This window comes from Thalassophryne amazonica, chromosome 23 (assembly GCF_902500255.1).
Source record: "Thalassophryne amazonica chromosome 23, fThaAma1.1, whole genome shotgun sequence".
Classification (NCBI taxonomy): domain Eukaryota; kingdom Metazoa; phylum Chordata; class Actinopteri; order Batrachoidiformes; family Batrachoididae; genus Thalassophryne; species Thalassophryne amazonica.
Genome location: NC_047125.1, coordinates 9970024 through 9985041, shown reverse-complemented (window position 1 = coordinate 9985041; position 15018 = coordinate 9970024). Strand labels below are relative to the sequence as shown.

Here is a 15018-nt window from a genome sequence, read left to right as displayed (position 1 = left end):
ATGCGTGTGAGAGAGAAAATGCGTGTGTGTGTGAGAGAGTGAGAGAGAAAATGTGTGTGTGTGTGTGTGAGAGAGTGAGAGAGAAAATGTGTGTGTGTGTGTGTGAGAGAGAAAATGTGTGTGTGTGTGAGAGAGTGAGAGAGAAAATGTGTGTGTGTGTGTGTGAGAGAGAAAATGTGTGTGTGTGTGTGAGAGAGAAAGTGTGTGTGTGAGAGAGAAAATGTGTGTGAGTGAGAGAAAATGTGTGTGTGTGAGAGAGAAAATGTGTGTGTGTGAGAGAGAAAATGTGTGTGTGTGTGAGAGAGAAAATGTGTGTGTGTGTGAGAGAGAAAATGTGTGTGTGTGTGTGAGAGAGAAAATGTGTGTGTGTGTGAGAGAGAAAATGTGTGTGTGTGTGAGAGAGAAATGTGTGTGTGTGTGAGAGAGAGGAAATGTGTGTGTGAGAGAGAGAGGAAATGTGTGTGTGAGAGAGAGAGGAAAGTGTGTGTGTGAGAGAGAGAGAGGAAATGTGTGTGTGAGAGAGAGAGAGGAAATGTGTGTGTGAGAGAGAGAGAGGAAATGTGTGTGTGTGTGAGAGAGAGAGAGAGAGGAAATGTGTGTGTGTGTGTGAGAGAGAGAGAGAGGAAATGTGTGTGTGTGAGAGAGAGAGAGGAAATGTGTGTGTGTGTGAGAGAGAGGAAATGTGTGTGTGAGAGAGAGAGAGGAAATGTGTGTGAGAGAGGAAATGTGTGTGTGTGAGAGAGAGGAAATGTGTGTGTGTGTGAGAGAGGAAATGTGTGTGTGTGAGAGAGAGGAAATGTGTGTGTGAGAGAGTGAGAGAGAGAGAGAAAAAATTAAGATATTTTGCATGAACATGACTGAGTGGAATGGAGGCAAAAAAGAAGCTTGAAAAACTTAAATAACTTGACTAACTAATAACACCAAAACCTTTAAATTAAATTGGTTAAAATTAACAGTGTAGAGGACAAAGCAAATTAAGTTTACAAAACCACTTAATTAAATGCGTTGCTAAACCTGGGTTTCTGACTATGTGTGTTGTGTGTACTCAGTGGCTGAGTTAGAATTTCTTTAAAAAACATGCAAATTGCTATTTTAGGGTTTTGTTTTATTTTGTTTTTAAACTGAGCAAATAATTTGTTTTAGAGTGTGGAACACTCCAAAGAATATTTCACTTCTGTGGACTGATCCTCATAACGTGTAAAGTGAAATCAAAATACCAGCATGGCTGCAGCTTTGAACACTGTTACAAAGAGCCCCAGCCTCCCCTATTACCATTATAACTGGTCTGCTGTCCCAATAAAGATCACAGCTTTGACCCCATAAAACAAACAAAACAAACATCATTCGTTTTATCTTAAATTTTCACCCTCGTTTCCACACCAGGAGCAACATTCGGGAATAAATCCGAGCAGCTCGTCAGCTCACCTGAGCTAAGGAGGTGGATGCGCTCCTTTCCACCCGCGTAGATCAGCAGCCTCCGTGACGTGTGCGCGCTGACAGTGTGAATGAAGCCTGACACGGTTTATAACGAGTCAGACGAACGTCTCTCCTCCAACCGGGATGTGCAATTGTCATTAAACCACGAGAAAGATCTGATGTGCGCACCTCCATGCGCCTCGATCCCCGCGAAACTTTGGTGTCATTGATTTGATGAGTTTTGTCCCGTTTTAAACCTCCAAAGAGTTCTTCAACTTACTCCAGCAAAACACACGGAGACAAAATAAAAATAAATAAATATAACCCAAATGTCGTCGTTGCTCTTCCTGACTGACTGACAGCTGCAGCGTCACATATATCACTGACTGTAATCTAACGTTCCCACATTTTTGTAGCAAGGGCTAAAATTCCGGCGCCCCAAAGCCATTAATTTTGCCAAATATTTATTAATTTTCCCTAGTAACTACATACGATTGGTTATTTCGCTGCACTTCAAGGGCGCTTTGAATGGCGCCCAAGACGAGGAACGTACGTTTTCTGCTCCTGTCGGTGGAAATGCACTGTTGAATGAGGGTCAGTTGGTGGAAGTGTTGTTTTAATCATTCATATTACATCTAGGCACATACAAGTAAGTAAAACTGACACTGATAATACTTTTTAAATATATATATATTATGACTTTTCCCCTCCACATCTAGGAGGGCAGCGCCCGAGCGCACCCTATGGGCCGGCCGCCACTGGTGGCTACATGTATACATCCAAGTGACTGAATGTATACATGATTATGTATACATCCAAGTGACTGAATGTATACATGAATATGATTTCACCTTCATTAATATCAATCTTTCTAAACTGGAAACAGTATGGCAAAAGATGGATGGCACAATACCCGTCATTTCCGATATACCGTAGCCTCGAGTATCTACAGATACCAATCTGATACCTTTTTTCTCTATCTTAAAACAAGTAATCTACTGTATTAATAAATACATATGTCTGGTTGTACTTTGATAACTTCACCATCCAATAAAACAAAACATTAACTCAAACTGAAAAAAATATTCTGCTGCCTGACAGAAAAACATACATAGCCCACATCATGACTGAGATATGCAATAAAATGGGCTGCATTTACATAGTGGTTTTCCATCTGAATCAAAAGCATGAAGTGCTTTACAGTGATGCCTCACTTCCACCCACTCATGCACCGATGTCAGCATGCTGCCATGCAAGGCAGCTCAACTACACATCAGGAGCAACTTTGTGATGGACCTCTTCCAGTCTGACAGAGATTTGAACCCATTACCCTCTGGTCTCAAGCTACTTTACCAGGAGACCATCACCTCCCCCAGAAGACCTGGAGTAGTCTATGAGCCAGTCATCAATTTTGACCGAATCGGTACCACTTAAGGGGGACTAAATGACAATTACAATCCAGACTCAATGTACCGTGACCTCCACAAAAATGTGTGATGGCGATCCCACGGGGGTAGCTGTAGCCAGGTAGGGGTCAATGAAGAATTACACAGATCAAAATTTAAAAATGCTCCAATCATGTTGAAAACTACACCACATTATTTGTCTGATCATAACCATCCAAAAGCGTACTTTGGATTAACTATGACTGAATGTTCTGGAGTATAAACAGCAAAAAAGTTAAAGTTGCTCCAATTTCAGTAAAAAATGATGCAAATTATTGGTTGAAAAAAAGGGATTAATAAATGGAATAGTCTGACAGTGTTGAAAGCTTGGTCTCCAAAGTAAAGGTCAAATAAGGTTGATATACATTGGACTGTATGACGTGTTGTTACCCTGTAACGTCATAACTAAGCATGACAAATGGTGAAACTTGTTTTCAACCGCTTATCTGGGATCAGGTCATGGGGCAACAGCTCCAGCAGGAGACCCCAGACTTCCTTTTGTTTGGCCACATTAACCACCTCTGACTGGGGGATCCCGAGGCATTCCCAGGCCAGTGTGGAGATATAATCTCTCCACCTAGTCCTGGGATTTCCACGGGGTCTCCTCCCAGATGGACGTGCCGGGAACACCTCCCTAGGGAGGCGCCCAGAGGGCATCCTTACCAGATGCCCGACCACCTCAGCTGGCTCCTTTTAACGTGAAGGAGCAGCGGCTCTAATCTGAGCTCCCCACGGATGGCCGAGCATTTCACCCTGTCTAAGGGAGACACCAGCCACCCTCCTAAGGAAGCCCATTTCGGCCGCTTATACCCGCGATCTAGTTTTTATTCGGTCATAACACAACCGTCATGACCATAGATGAGAGTAGGAATGAAGATTGACCAGTAGATGGACAGCTTTACCTTTTGGCTCAGCTCCCTTTTCGTCACAACAGTACAGCAGAGCGAATCTAATACTGCCCATGCTGCACCGATTCTTCAGCCAATCTCATGCTCCATGGTCATTTCACTCGCGAACAAGCCCTCGAGGTACTTAAACTCCTTCACATGGGGCAAGACTGCATTCCCTACCTGTAGTAGACAATCCAGCAGTTTTCCTGCTGAATATCACAAACAGGCAGCCCTGGTGGAGGCCAACCCCACCGGAAACGAGTCCGGCTTACTGCCGAGAACCCAAACACAGCTCTCGCATTGTGAGTGCAGAGATTGGATGACCCTGAGCAGGGACCCCCTCACTCCATACTCCTGCAGCACCTCCCACAGTATCTCCCAGGGTACCCGGTCATACGCCTTCTCCAAGTCCAGAAAACACATGTGGACTGGATGGGCATACTCCCAGGCATCCTCCAGGATCCTTGTGAGAGTAAAGAGCTGTTCGGTTGTTCCATGACCAGGACAGAACCTGCATTGTTCCTCTTCAATCAGATGTTCAACTTTCGGCCAAACCCTCCTTCCCAACACCCTGGAGTAGACTTTATCGGGGAGACTGAGTAGTGTGATGCCCCTGTAATTGGCACACACACTCTGGTCCTCCTTTTTTTTTTTTTTTTTTTTTTTAATATGGGGACCACTATCCCGGTTGGCCACTCCTTAGGCACTGTCCCAGACCTCTGGGCACTGATGAAGTGGTGAAACTATTTCTTTTTAAAACCCTATTAACTCAACCAATAATTTGCATCACTTCTTACCAAAATTGGAGCAACTTTAACTTTTGATCCCTGCACAAACTGAAGCTGACCTTTGTCAGCATTTTTGCTGTTTTTACCCCATAACTCCTTAGAACTCAGTCCAAACTATACCCTTTTGGAATTGCTATGACATGACAAATAATGTGGTATAGTTTAACATGATTGGAGCATTTATAAATTTGACCTCTGTGTAGCCCTTCATTGACCCCTATCTGGCTACAGCTGCCACGCTGGGATTGCTGTCATACATTTTTGTGTAGGGCATAGTACACTTAAGCTGGATTCTAAGTGTCATTTCATCACTTTAAGTGGTACTGATTAGGTCAAAATTGATAACTGGCTCAGACTATTTAATGATTCATCATGCGAGTTCAGACTGCTCCTGTGTCCAAATATTTGACCACATTCAGCACAGCTAAATGGTTATCATGGCAGTGGTACACTGAGGCTAAGTGTTGTTTCATCCCTTAAAGTGGTACCGAAAACCTGCTTGGCCCATGGACTAATGTGGATTATGATGATGATGATGATGATTTGTGGTGAAGTAAGACAGAGAAAGACATTCTTAAAAAGATGGTGTGAAATGGCACTTGGCCAGGAGGCACATGGGTGAAATTCAAACCTCCATTTAATTTATTTTATTTTTTGTATTACAACCCCAATTCCAATGAAGTTGGGACGTTGTGTGAAATGTAAATAAAAACAGAATACAATGATTTGCAAATCCTCTTCAACCTATATTCAATTGAATACACCACAAAGACGAGATATTTAATGTTCAGACTGATGAGCTTTATTGTTTTTGTGTAAATATTTACTCATTTTGAAATGGATGCCTGCAGCATGTTTCAAAAAAGTTGGGACAGTGGTATGTTTACCACTGTGTTCCTTCTAACAACATTCAATAAGCGTTTGGGAACTGAGGACACTTATTGTGTGTGTCATGATTGGGTATAAAAGGAGCATCCCCAAAAGGCTCAGATGTTCACATGCAAAGATGGGGCGAGAATCACCACTTTGTGAACAACTGTGTGGAAAAAATAGTCGAACAGTTTAAGACAATGGTTCTCAATGTTCAGTTGCAAGGAATTTAGGGATTCCATCATCTACAGTCCATAATATAATCAGAAGATTCAGAGAATCTGTAGAACTTTCTACATGTAAGCGGCAAGGCCGAAAACCACCCGTGACCTTCGATCCCTCAGGCGGCACTGCATTAAAAACCAAAACTGTGTAAAGGATTTTACCGCGTGGGCTCAGGAACACTTCAGAAAACAATTGTCAGTTAACACAGTTCGTCGCTACATCTACAAGTGCAAGTTAAAACTCTATCATGCAAAGCGAACACCATACATCAACAACATCCAGAAACGTCGCTGCCTTCTCTGGGCCTGAGCTCATTTGAAATGGACAGATACAAAGTGGAAAAGTGTGCTGTGGTCTGATGAGTCCACATCTCAAATTGTTTTTGGAAATCATGGACGTTGTGTCCTCTGGACAAAAGAGGAAAAAGACCATCCAGATTGTTACCAGCGCAAAGTTCAAAAGCCAGCATCTAAGATGGTATGGGGGTGTGTTAGTGCCCATGGCATGGGCAACTTACACATCTGTGATGGCACCATCAATGCTGAAAGGTACATCCAGGTTTTGGAGCAACACATGCTGCCATCCAAGCAACGTCTTTTTCAGGGACGTCCCTGGTTATTTCAGCAAGACGATGCCAAGCTTCATTCTGCACGTGTTACAACAGCGTGGCTTCATAGTAAAAGAGTGCGGGTGCTGGACTGGCCTGCCTGCAGTCCAGACCTGTCGCCCATTGAAACTGTGTGGCACATTATGAAGTGCAAAATACGACAACGGAGAACCTGGACTGTTGAACAACTGAAGTCGTACATCAAGCAAGAATGGGAAAGAATTCCACCTACAAAGCTTCAACAATTAGTGTCCTCAGTTCCCCAAACACTTATTGAGTGTTAGAAGGAAAGGTGATGTAACACAACATACCACTGTCCCAGCTTTTTTGAAATGTGTTGCAGGCATCCATTTCAAAATGAGCAAATATTTACACAAAAACAATGAAGTTCATCAGTTTGAACATTACATATCTTGTCTTTGTGGTGTATTCAGTTGAATAGAGGTTGAAGAGGATTTGCGAATCATTCTATTCTGTTTTTATTTACATTTTACGCAAAATCCCAACTTCATTGGAATTGGGGTTGTAAAGTTCTTCCACTCTGTTCCACTGTGCAGCACATGCAGTCATGTTTTCAAGTAACAAACCCAAAAACTCACTGTGATCTTGTGTGGATTGACAATCATTCTGTTTGCTTTATCAGGACTGTCAAGATCATGAAGTTCGTGAGTGTTCAGAACAATGCAGGTGAATGCAAACTCTTTCTGGTTCATCCACAGAGTGAAGCACCAGAGCTCAGAGGTTCTCAGTGTTCCATCAATGAGGCACGATGAAACCCAGCTGGAAGCTACTGTTATGGTTTGTTGACTTGCATCTGATATGATCATTTAACTGTTTGCCTCCATGCTGCACCAACAAATACTTTATTATGGAGGAGCCATAAAAAACAAGTATATATTTCTGTGATTCTGGTCTGAGTGATGGTTTGTGAGAGAACAAGTCTGCATTTCTGCAGCACAAGAAAGAAGGTTACTGACGATAGCACCTCACATGCCACATCCAGTCCAGTTTCCTTTGTGTAGACATGTTTTACCAGTGTGTCTGGACTTAAACTTATAAGAAAGAAATGGGTGCACGTGCATCCTGAGTTCTGTCTGTGATAACTTGTGGGATTCTGACTATAAATATGCACTTTAAATTTTGCTTATACCCAAATATATTGTTTTCACCTTGAAAAAAAATCCAGGAAGCTGTAGTTGGAAAGGAACCAGAACATCTGGAGTGTTGGAATAAGGACGAGGAGCAGATGAGGAGCAGCAGAGAAGCTTCTGACCTGGCTGACTGTCTGCAGAGCAGTATGAGGATTTATGTCAACATTTATCAAATACAAAAATTACTCCTAACATTTTCACATATAAAATGTCTTCGTGTATGAATTCTAGCAGGAAAAATTACTTCATAATTCAAATCTGATCTTTGCTGTTTGTTCTTTCAGGAACTTGTGCTGAAGCTTATCGGCAGAAACACAAATCTAATCTGAAGCAGAAGTTTCAGCCTATGTTTGAGGGGATCCCGAAAGCAGGGAAGGTGACTCATCTGAATGAGATCTACACAGAGCTCTACATCACAGAGGGCGGGGTTTCAGAGGTCAATGAGGAACATGAGGTCAGACAGATTGAAACAGCATCCAGAAAAACAAATACAAACGAAAAAACAATCACATGTGAAGACATCTTCAAAGCCTCAGCTGACACACAGCCACCAATCAGAACAGTGCTGACAAAGGGCGTGGCCGGCATCGGGAAAACAGTCTTAACACAGAAGTTCACTCTGGACTGGGCTGAAGGCAAAACCAACCAGGACATCCACTTCATATTTCCATTCACTTTCAGAGAACTGAATGTGCTGAAAGAGAAAAAATTCAGCTTGGTGGAACTTGTTCATCTCTTCTTTGCTGAAACTAAAGAAGCAGACATCTGCAGCTTCCAACACTTCCAGGTCTTGTTCATCCTGGATGGTCTGGATGAGTGTCGCCTCCCTCTGGACTTCCACAGCAGTGAGATCCTGACTGATGTCACAAAGCCGAGTTCAGTGGATGTTCTGCTGACAAACCTCATCAGGAGGAACCTGTTTCCCTCTGCTCGCCTCTGGATAACCACACGACCTGCAACAGCCAATCAGATCCCTCCTGAGTGTGTTGACATGGTGACAGAGGTCAGAGGCTTCACTGACGATCAGAAGGAGGAGTACTTCAGGAAGCGATTCAGAGATGAGGAGCAGTCCAGAAGAATCATCTCCCACATGAAGACATCACTAAGCTTCCACATCATGTGTCACATCCCAGTCTTCTGCTGGATCACTGCTACAGTTCTGGAGGATTTGCTGGAAACCAGAGATGTACCAGAGCTGCCGAAGACCCTGACTGAGATGTACATCTACTTCCTGGTGGCTCAATCCAAATTGAAGATGATCAAGTATGATGGAGGAGCTGAGACAGATCAACTGTGGAATCCAGAGAACAGGGAGATGATTGTGTCTCTGGGAAAACTGGCTTTTGAGCAGCTGCAGAAAGGGAACCTGATCTTCTATGAATCAGACCTGACAGATTGTGGCATCGACATCAGAGCAGCCTCAGTGTACTCAGGAGTCTTCACACAGATCTTTAAAGAGGAGAGAGGTATGTTCCAGGAGAAGGTGTTCTGCTTCATCCATCTGAGTGTTCAGGAGTTTCTGGCTGCTGTTTTTTTCTGGCTTCTGACCTTCACCCAGTCTGGAGTCAATCTTTTGTCACAACAACAAATAGCATCCATAAAGTCTGAAATATTTCAAGATAAACCTGAACTAACACTTCTCCACCGGAGTGCTGTGGACGAGGCCTTAGAGTCCAAATGGACACCTGGACTTGTTCCTGCGCTTCCTTTTGGGTCTTTCCCTGCAGACCAATCAGATTCTGCTACAAGGTCTAATGACACAGACAGACAAAACTTCAGAGACCAATCAGGAAACTGCAAAGTACATCAAAAAGAGGTTCAGTGATGATCTCTCAGCAGACAGAAGTCTCAATCTGATCCACTGCCTGAATGAACTGAAGGATCATTCTCTCGTGGATCAGATCCAAGAGTGCCTGACTTCAGGAAGACTCTCCAGAGTAACTCTTTCTCCTGCTCAGTGGTCAGCTCTGGTCTTCATCTTACTGGCATCAGAAAAACATTTGGACTTGTTTGACCTGAAGAAATATGAACCTTCACATGAGGCTCTTCTGAGGCTGCTGCCAGTGATCAAAGCTTCTCAAAAAGTCTTGTAAGGGCACAGATACTTTGAGATTTGAACAAAGACTTCACCGACATCCTTGAACCACAAGTTGAAATTTTATGTTTTTAAATCTTCTTATCTGGCAGGTTATCAGGCTGCAATCTGTCAGAGAGAAGCTGTGAAGTTCTGTCATCAGTTCTCAGCTCTCAGTCCTCTAATCTAAGAGAACTGGACCTGAATAACAACAAGCTGCAGGATTCAGGAGTGAAGCTGCTGTCTGCTGGACTGGCGAGTCCACACTGTAAACTGGAAACTCTCAGGTCAGAACAAGTTACCATTTAACCAAATGATTTTGATAGTTAGTGTGGTGATGGAGTCTAACTGTATCAGCTGATTTTGTTTGCAGTGGTGATGTACAGGTTGACTGAGATCAGACAGGAGTCTCCATGGACTATGATGTTTGCAGATGACATTGTGATCTGTAGTGAGAGTAGAGAGTAGGTTGAGTCTAGCCTGGAAAGGTGGAGATATGCTGTGGAGAGAAGGGGAATGAAAGTCAGTCAGCGCAAAATTGAGTACATGTGTGAATGACAGGGAGCCTGGTGGAATAGTGTGGTTCCAAGGAGGAGAAGTGGTGAAAGTAGATGAGTTTAAATACTTGGGGTCAACTGTCCAAAGTAATGGAGAGATGAAAAGAGAGAGAAGGCAGGGTGGAGAAATGTGGCAAGAATGATTTGTGACTGAAGAATATCAGCAAGATTGAAGGCGAAAGTTTACAAGACAGTAGTGAGACCAGCTATGTTGTACGGCTTAGAGACTGTGGCACAAACAAAAAGACAGGAGGCAGAGCTAAAGATGTTGAGATTCTCTTTGGGAGTGACGAGAATGGACAGCATTAGGAATGAACATATCAGAGGGACAGCTCAGGTGGGACAGTTTGGAGACGAAGTGAGATTGAGATGGTTTGGACATGTGGGGAGGAGGGACCCAGGGTATGTAGGGAGAAGGATGCTGAGGATGGGGCCACCAGGCAGGAGGAGAAGAGGGAGGACAAGGTTCATGAATGTGATGAGGGGGGACATGCAGGTAATTGGTGTGACACATGAAGTTAGAGGACAGGGTGAGCTGGAAATGACTGATCTGCTGTGGCGACCCTTAATGGGAGCAGCCAAAAGAAGAGGGGGGTGGGGGGGCTGGAGCCTATCCCAGCAGTTGACTGAAACACTTTTTTTCCAAATTCACTGTCCCTTCAGGCTGAGTTTCTGTGATCTGTCAGCGAGAACCTGTGAAGTTCTGGGGTCACTTCTCACCTCTCAGCCCTCTCTAAGAGAACTGGACCTGAGTGACAACGATCTGCAAGATTCAGGAGTGAAGCTGCTGTCTGCTGGACTGCAGAGTCCACACTGTAAACTGGAAACTCTCAGGTCACTTGAAAAGAACTCAGTTATTTTATTTTTTATGTTTGCTGTATTTCTGTCACTACTTAATGTTTGTAGTGACAGTATTGAGCTCATCCTGCAGCAGACATCAGTGCTGCTGTAAGGTGTCGACCTCCTGACTCTGTCCTCACAGTCTGTGGTGTTCTGTGTGTCTGCAGGCTGTCAGGCGCTCTGATCACACAGGAAGGCTGTGCTTCTCTGGCCTCAGCTCTGACCTCCAACCCCTCCTATCTGACAGAGCTAGACCTGAGCTACAACCATCCAGGAGACTCAGTGAAGCTGCTGTCTGCTGGACTGGAGGATCCACACTGGACTCTGGACACACTCAGGTATGAAGAGGCTGCAGGTACAGACCTTCATTTGCACCCGACACCCAGTGCTTTTTACATGCAGCGTGTCCGAGCATGGTTTGGCACAGTGAATCAAAAAGATTTTGAATCTACTGATAACTCCTAACTACTAACTTTTATATGAAATTAGCTTTGACTTGGTTGTAGTATTATTATTATTATTATTATTATTAAACAAACCATGGATTATTGCTAACATCTTAGTATTGTGAAGTTACTTTAGTTTCATAGAACTATGTCACTGTGACTATCACAGTAAAAGTGTTTGTCTTGATCTTTAAAACATGCAAAAATAAAAGTGAATTCAGCAAAATGAACTCACTGAGGTGTTTAACTTTGCTACCAGTTGTGGTCATGAACACAGTGCTGTTACATCTGCAGAGTGCAAAAGACAAACATGGACAGAGGAGAACATGTTTACTTGACTGCTGTTCTCAAAGCTCATTTTCACAAATGTTTTTTTTTTTTCTTTCTTTTTCCATGAAGAATCATTTTGCATTGTTGTCACCATTAAATTGATTCCATCTGCTGTGATGTGTGGGGGAGTGGCCTTTTATTGTGGCCAGCCTAAGGCACACTTGTGCAATAATCATTATGTCTAATCAGCATCTTGATGTGCCACACCTTTGAGGTGTGATAGATTATCTTATATGACCGACGCGCAGTGAATGCATCAGCTAGCAGCTCATGCAGCCGCGGCGCTCTGTTCGCTTCCCCCGTCTGTTATTATGGAATAATGCTGAATTCATGCGGGCATGTTGTTGTACAAAAGTTAACTGAAAATCTGTTCTGCTCATGAAAATGTTAGCTTTGCTAATTAGCTGTTAGCATAGAACCTGTGTTCTGTTATTTTGTACTGGCAGTTTTGATATACAGTAATATTATTCTGTTCATATAAATGGAATGCATTTATATAGCGCTTTTCCATCTGCATCAGACGCTTAAAGCGCTTTACACAGTAATGCCTCACATTCACCCCGATGTGAGGGTGGTGCCATATACTCACTACACACCGGGAGCAACTCTGGGATTAAGGGCCTTCCCCAAGGGCCCTTAATGATTTTCCAGTCAGGCAGGGATTTGAACTGAGGATCCTCTGGTCTCAAGCCCAACACTTAACCACGAGATGATCACCTCCCCGATGTGATGTGTTTTTATGTGCCAGGACATAAAAATGAACTCCTTATACACAGGCGTTGTGTTCAAACTGTATAACTCCTTCAGAGTTGTCTTTATGGTTTTCCTCTCGGTCTCTTTCCAGCATTTTTTTGATAGAATTTTCCACTCAGTTTTTTGATAACTGCCTGTTTGACACACAGTACCATACTGTCAGCGTTTCTGAGTGATTGAAGTCTAAGACATATTCAGGGACTTGGAAGTGTTCATATATCCATCCCCTGACTTTTCTCAAGAAAACTGGCTGTAAAAGTGATTTAATCATTATACATCTTTGACATCAATGTTCAGGTCCATGTTTATTGGTTAAAAACAGTGTTGCTCCGCCCCTCCTCCTTTCAGGGTGGATCCTGATGGCGTCCAATGGCTGAGACAAGGTCTGCGGAAGTGTAAGTTTGATTGGTTTCCATAGAAACCACAAACTGTGATGTCACTCCTTTTAATCCTATTGACAATGAAGATGTCTGATGCCACATGATGCCATCAGAGTGTGAAGTGTCAATCAGTTCTGTTTTGTTCTGTCCATCAGATTTCTGTGAACTCACTCTGGATCCAAACACAACGAACAGAAAACTCAAACTGTCTGACAACAACACAAAGGTGGAACATGTGTTGAAGGACCAACCGTATCCTGATCATCCGGACAGATTCCGATATTGGTCTCAGGTCCTCTACACAACTGGTGCCAGTGGCCGATGTTACTGGGAGGTGGAGTGGAGGGGAAAGGTCGACATTGCGGTAACTTTGAGTGGACAGTGCACCGACTCCAGGTTTGGATCTGATGATCAGTCCTGGAGGCTGTTCTGCTCTGATGAGGAGAATCATTACTCCATCTGTCATAATAACAGAAAAACAGAGTTTCGTCATTGCTATTCGTCATCTCACAGAGTATCCGTGTTTGTGGACTGTCCAGCTGGCACTTTGTCCTTCTATGAAGTCTTCTCTGATTATCTGCTCCACATCTACACCTTCAACTGCACATTCACCAAACCTCTTCGTGCCGGGTTTGGGTTCAGGTTTGGTTCCACTGTGTCTCTTTGCCGGCTGTGGGATGAGAAATTCTCCTCCTGTGGACTCAAGCACACTTCAGTGTGGACACCATCAGTTTCAGAATCAGAAGTTTATTGCCATTGCCAATGAACAGGATTCACAGACTAGGAATTTGCTTTGATATTATGGTGCAACATTAAGCAGAAAGCAATATAAAATGCTAAGATAAAATATAAAATATGTGCTAAAATAAGATAAAATATAAGATGAAATATAAAAGGCTGTGTGCAACAGAACAACAGTGCAGTGGGAGGAGTGCAATTAAAAACCAGAGTACATTGTCTAAAGTGACCCATGATAAAGTGACAGAGTTAACGTTAAGGTGACTGAGTTATGAAGTGTTCATGAGTTTAACGGCAGAGGGGAAGAAACCGTTCTTATGGCGGGAGGTTCTGGTCCAGATGGACCGTAGCCTCCTGCCCGAGGGGAGTGGTTCGAATAGACTGTGTGCAGGGTGAGAAGGGTCAGCTGTGATCCGACCTGCTCGGCCCAGAGTCCTGGAGACGTGCAGGTCGTGGAGAGATGGAAGGCTACAGCCCATCACCTTCTCAGCAGAGGCCACAATGCGCTGCAGTCTGTGTCTGTCCCTGGCTGTGGCCCCGGCGTACCACACCGTGATGGAGGAGCAGAGGATGGACTCAATGATGGCCGTGTAGAACTGCACCATCAGCTGGGCAGGCAGCTTGGCCTTCTTCAGCTGCCACAGGAAGTACATCCTCTGCTGGGCCTTCTTGATGAGGGAGCTGATGGTTGACTCCCACTTGAGGTCCTGGGTGATGGTGGTGCCGAGGAAGCGGTGACAGTCCACAGTGGTGATGGGGCTGTTGGGGAGGGCGGGGTTTGTGGCTTTTCTGAAGTCCACGATCATCTCCACTGTTCTCTGGGCGTTGAGCTCCAAGTTGTTGCTGCTGCACCAGGTCACCTCCCTCCTGTAGGCAGACTCATCCCCATCTGAAATGAGTCCGATGAGGGTGGTGTTGTCCGCAAACTTGATGAGCTTTACGCAGTCGTGGCTGGAGGTGCAGCAGTTAGTGTAAAGGGAGAAGAGCAGAGGGGAAATGACACAGCCCTGTGGAGATCCTGTGCTGAGAGCCCGAGTGTTCGAGACATTCTTTCCCAGCCTCACACGCTGACTCCGGTCCGTCAGGAAGTCTGTGATCCACCTGCAGGTGGAGTCGGGCACGTGGAGCAGAGAAAGCTTGTCCTGGAGCAAAGCCGGAAGGATGGTGTTGACTGCAGAGTTGAAGTCCACAAACAGGATCCTAGCGTAGGTTCCTGGGGAGTCCAGGTGCTGCAGGATGGAGTGCAGGGCCAGGTTTATGGCGTCATCTACAGACCTGTTGGCTCTGTAGGCAAACTGCAGGGGGTCCAGGAGGGGGTCGGTGATGGACTTCAGGTGGGATAAAACCAGGCGTTCAAAGGTCTTCATGACTACAGACATGAGAGCCACAGGCCTGTAGTCATTAAGTCTAGTGATGCGTGGTTTCTTGGGGACTGGAACTATGATGGAGGACTTGAAACAGACTGGAACATGGCATGACTCCAGGGAGGTGTTGAAGATCCCTGTAAA

At 44.3% G+C, this 15018-nt stretch overlaps 2 protein-coding genes across 2 annotated transcripts in view; one reads left to right on the top strand and one right to left on the bottom strand.

Moving 5' to 3' along the window:
• Positions 1-13547, top strand: part of LOC117505043 (protein NLRC3-like) — a 29495-nt gene extending 15948 nt beyond the window's left edge. Inside the window, 9 exon segments of the mRNA XM_034164573.1 lie at positions 6961-7039; positions 7428-7536; positions 7677-9063; positions 9065-9481; positions 9580-9753; positions 10687-10857; positions 11031-11201; positions 12741-12787; positions 12928-13547. Coding sequence (XP_034020464.1) covers positions 6961-7039; positions 7428-7536; positions 7677-9063; positions 9065-9481; positions 9580-9753; positions 10687-10857; positions 11031-11201; positions 12741-12787; positions 12928-13538 — 3166 coding nt within the window. The 3' untranslated portion in view covers positions 13539-13547.
• LOC117505039 (NACHT, LRR and PYD domains-containing protein 3-like) overlaps positions 1-15018 on the bottom strand; it is a 241888-nt gene that overhangs the window by 138374 nt on the left and 88496 nt on the right. The gene's annotated exons all lie outside the window — the stretch shown is intronic.